Source organism: Limulus polyphemus, unplaced genomic scaffold (assembly GCF_000517525.1).
Source record: "Limulus polyphemus unplaced genomic scaffold, Limulus_polyphemus-2.1.2 Scaffold1099, whole genome shotgun sequence".
Classification (NCBI taxonomy): domain Eukaryota; kingdom Metazoa; phylum Arthropoda; class Merostomata; order Xiphosura; family Limulidae; genus Limulus; species Limulus polyphemus.
The window spans coordinates 148,520-149,501 of record NW_013666709.1 but is presented as its reverse complement, the minus strand read 5'-3'; the positions used below and the strand labels follow the sequence as shown (position 1 = coordinate 149,501).

The window sequence follows — 982 nt, the reverse complement described above, 5'->3', positions numbered from 1 at the left end:
AATTTAAAGTTTTTTTTAACTTTGATTATAGACAATTTTTGAGATTGGTCACTTGTTTGAAGTTTTGAAGATTCTGTGCATATAATTATGTTTTGTTGTTGTATAGTTGAGGATTCTGTAATCAATACATTTAAAGTTTGTTTTTTAACTTTGATTATAGACAATTTTTGAGATTGGTCGAACGTCCAAAAGTCAAGCTCGCGATGTAATGCAGTGCAAAAGGAATCATCATGAAAAGGTGATTAATAAGGCTCGTACTAAACAAGAATTACAAGTTACAGAAAAGAAGGAGAAAACACAAAGTTCACCCTGTGTTGAAGATGATGATGTGCAGGTAAATTGATTTTCATTTATATATTTGTCAGCCCTTTTGTATGTAGATTTCTTTTAGCAAACACAGACGACAAGAATATTAAATATAACCACAGCCTTAAGAAAATTTTCATTTTACGTATCCTTCCATTAGGCTCATCCACCAGATTTTCATTCAAACTTAAGTATTGGACTCCTTGATATTTTCTTTGCTGTTTCCTTAAGAAGACTAAATATTTTAATTTCTGTTGATCTTGATGTCTACTGATATAGATTACATTGGACAAAACTCAAGTGATTTGGGGTAATTTGATGGTGATGATTTCAAAAATGTAGTTAGAATTTGTCCATCACCTACAGATTTTGAGGTATTGTAATATCCTAATATTTTATCAGCACTACGTGAAATACCATGCAATCAACTCAGTACAATAGATTTATACTGTTAAAGTAAATTTACTTGGACAGTTTAATGGGTAAAAGATATACATTTTTGATAACTTCAAACATTGACTGTATTATATTGGTGCAAAATTCCAGATAACATTTTTCATATAAATGTAGCAAATTGCACCACTTTCACTTCATTCTCACTCTCATCTGCTCTGACCGGGAATTGCAAAACCTTCACATGTTCAGTTTGCTAGAACAATCGAGATGCTCTCTCACT

The 982-nt window shown here is 31.2% G+C and overlaps 1 protein-coding gene across 1 annotated transcript in view; it reads left to right on the top strand.

The window, feature by feature from the left end:
- Positions 1–982, top strand: part of LOC106462124 (ATP-dependent RNA helicase DDX54-like) — a 41,778-nt gene that overhangs the window by 37,998 nt on the left and 2,798 nt on the right. The window contains exon 12 of the mRNA XM_022389267.1: positions 161–334. Within this exon, the coding sequence (XP_022244975.1) occupies positions 161–334 (174 nt within the window). The remainder of the gene's footprint in view (positions 1–160; positions 335–982) is intronic.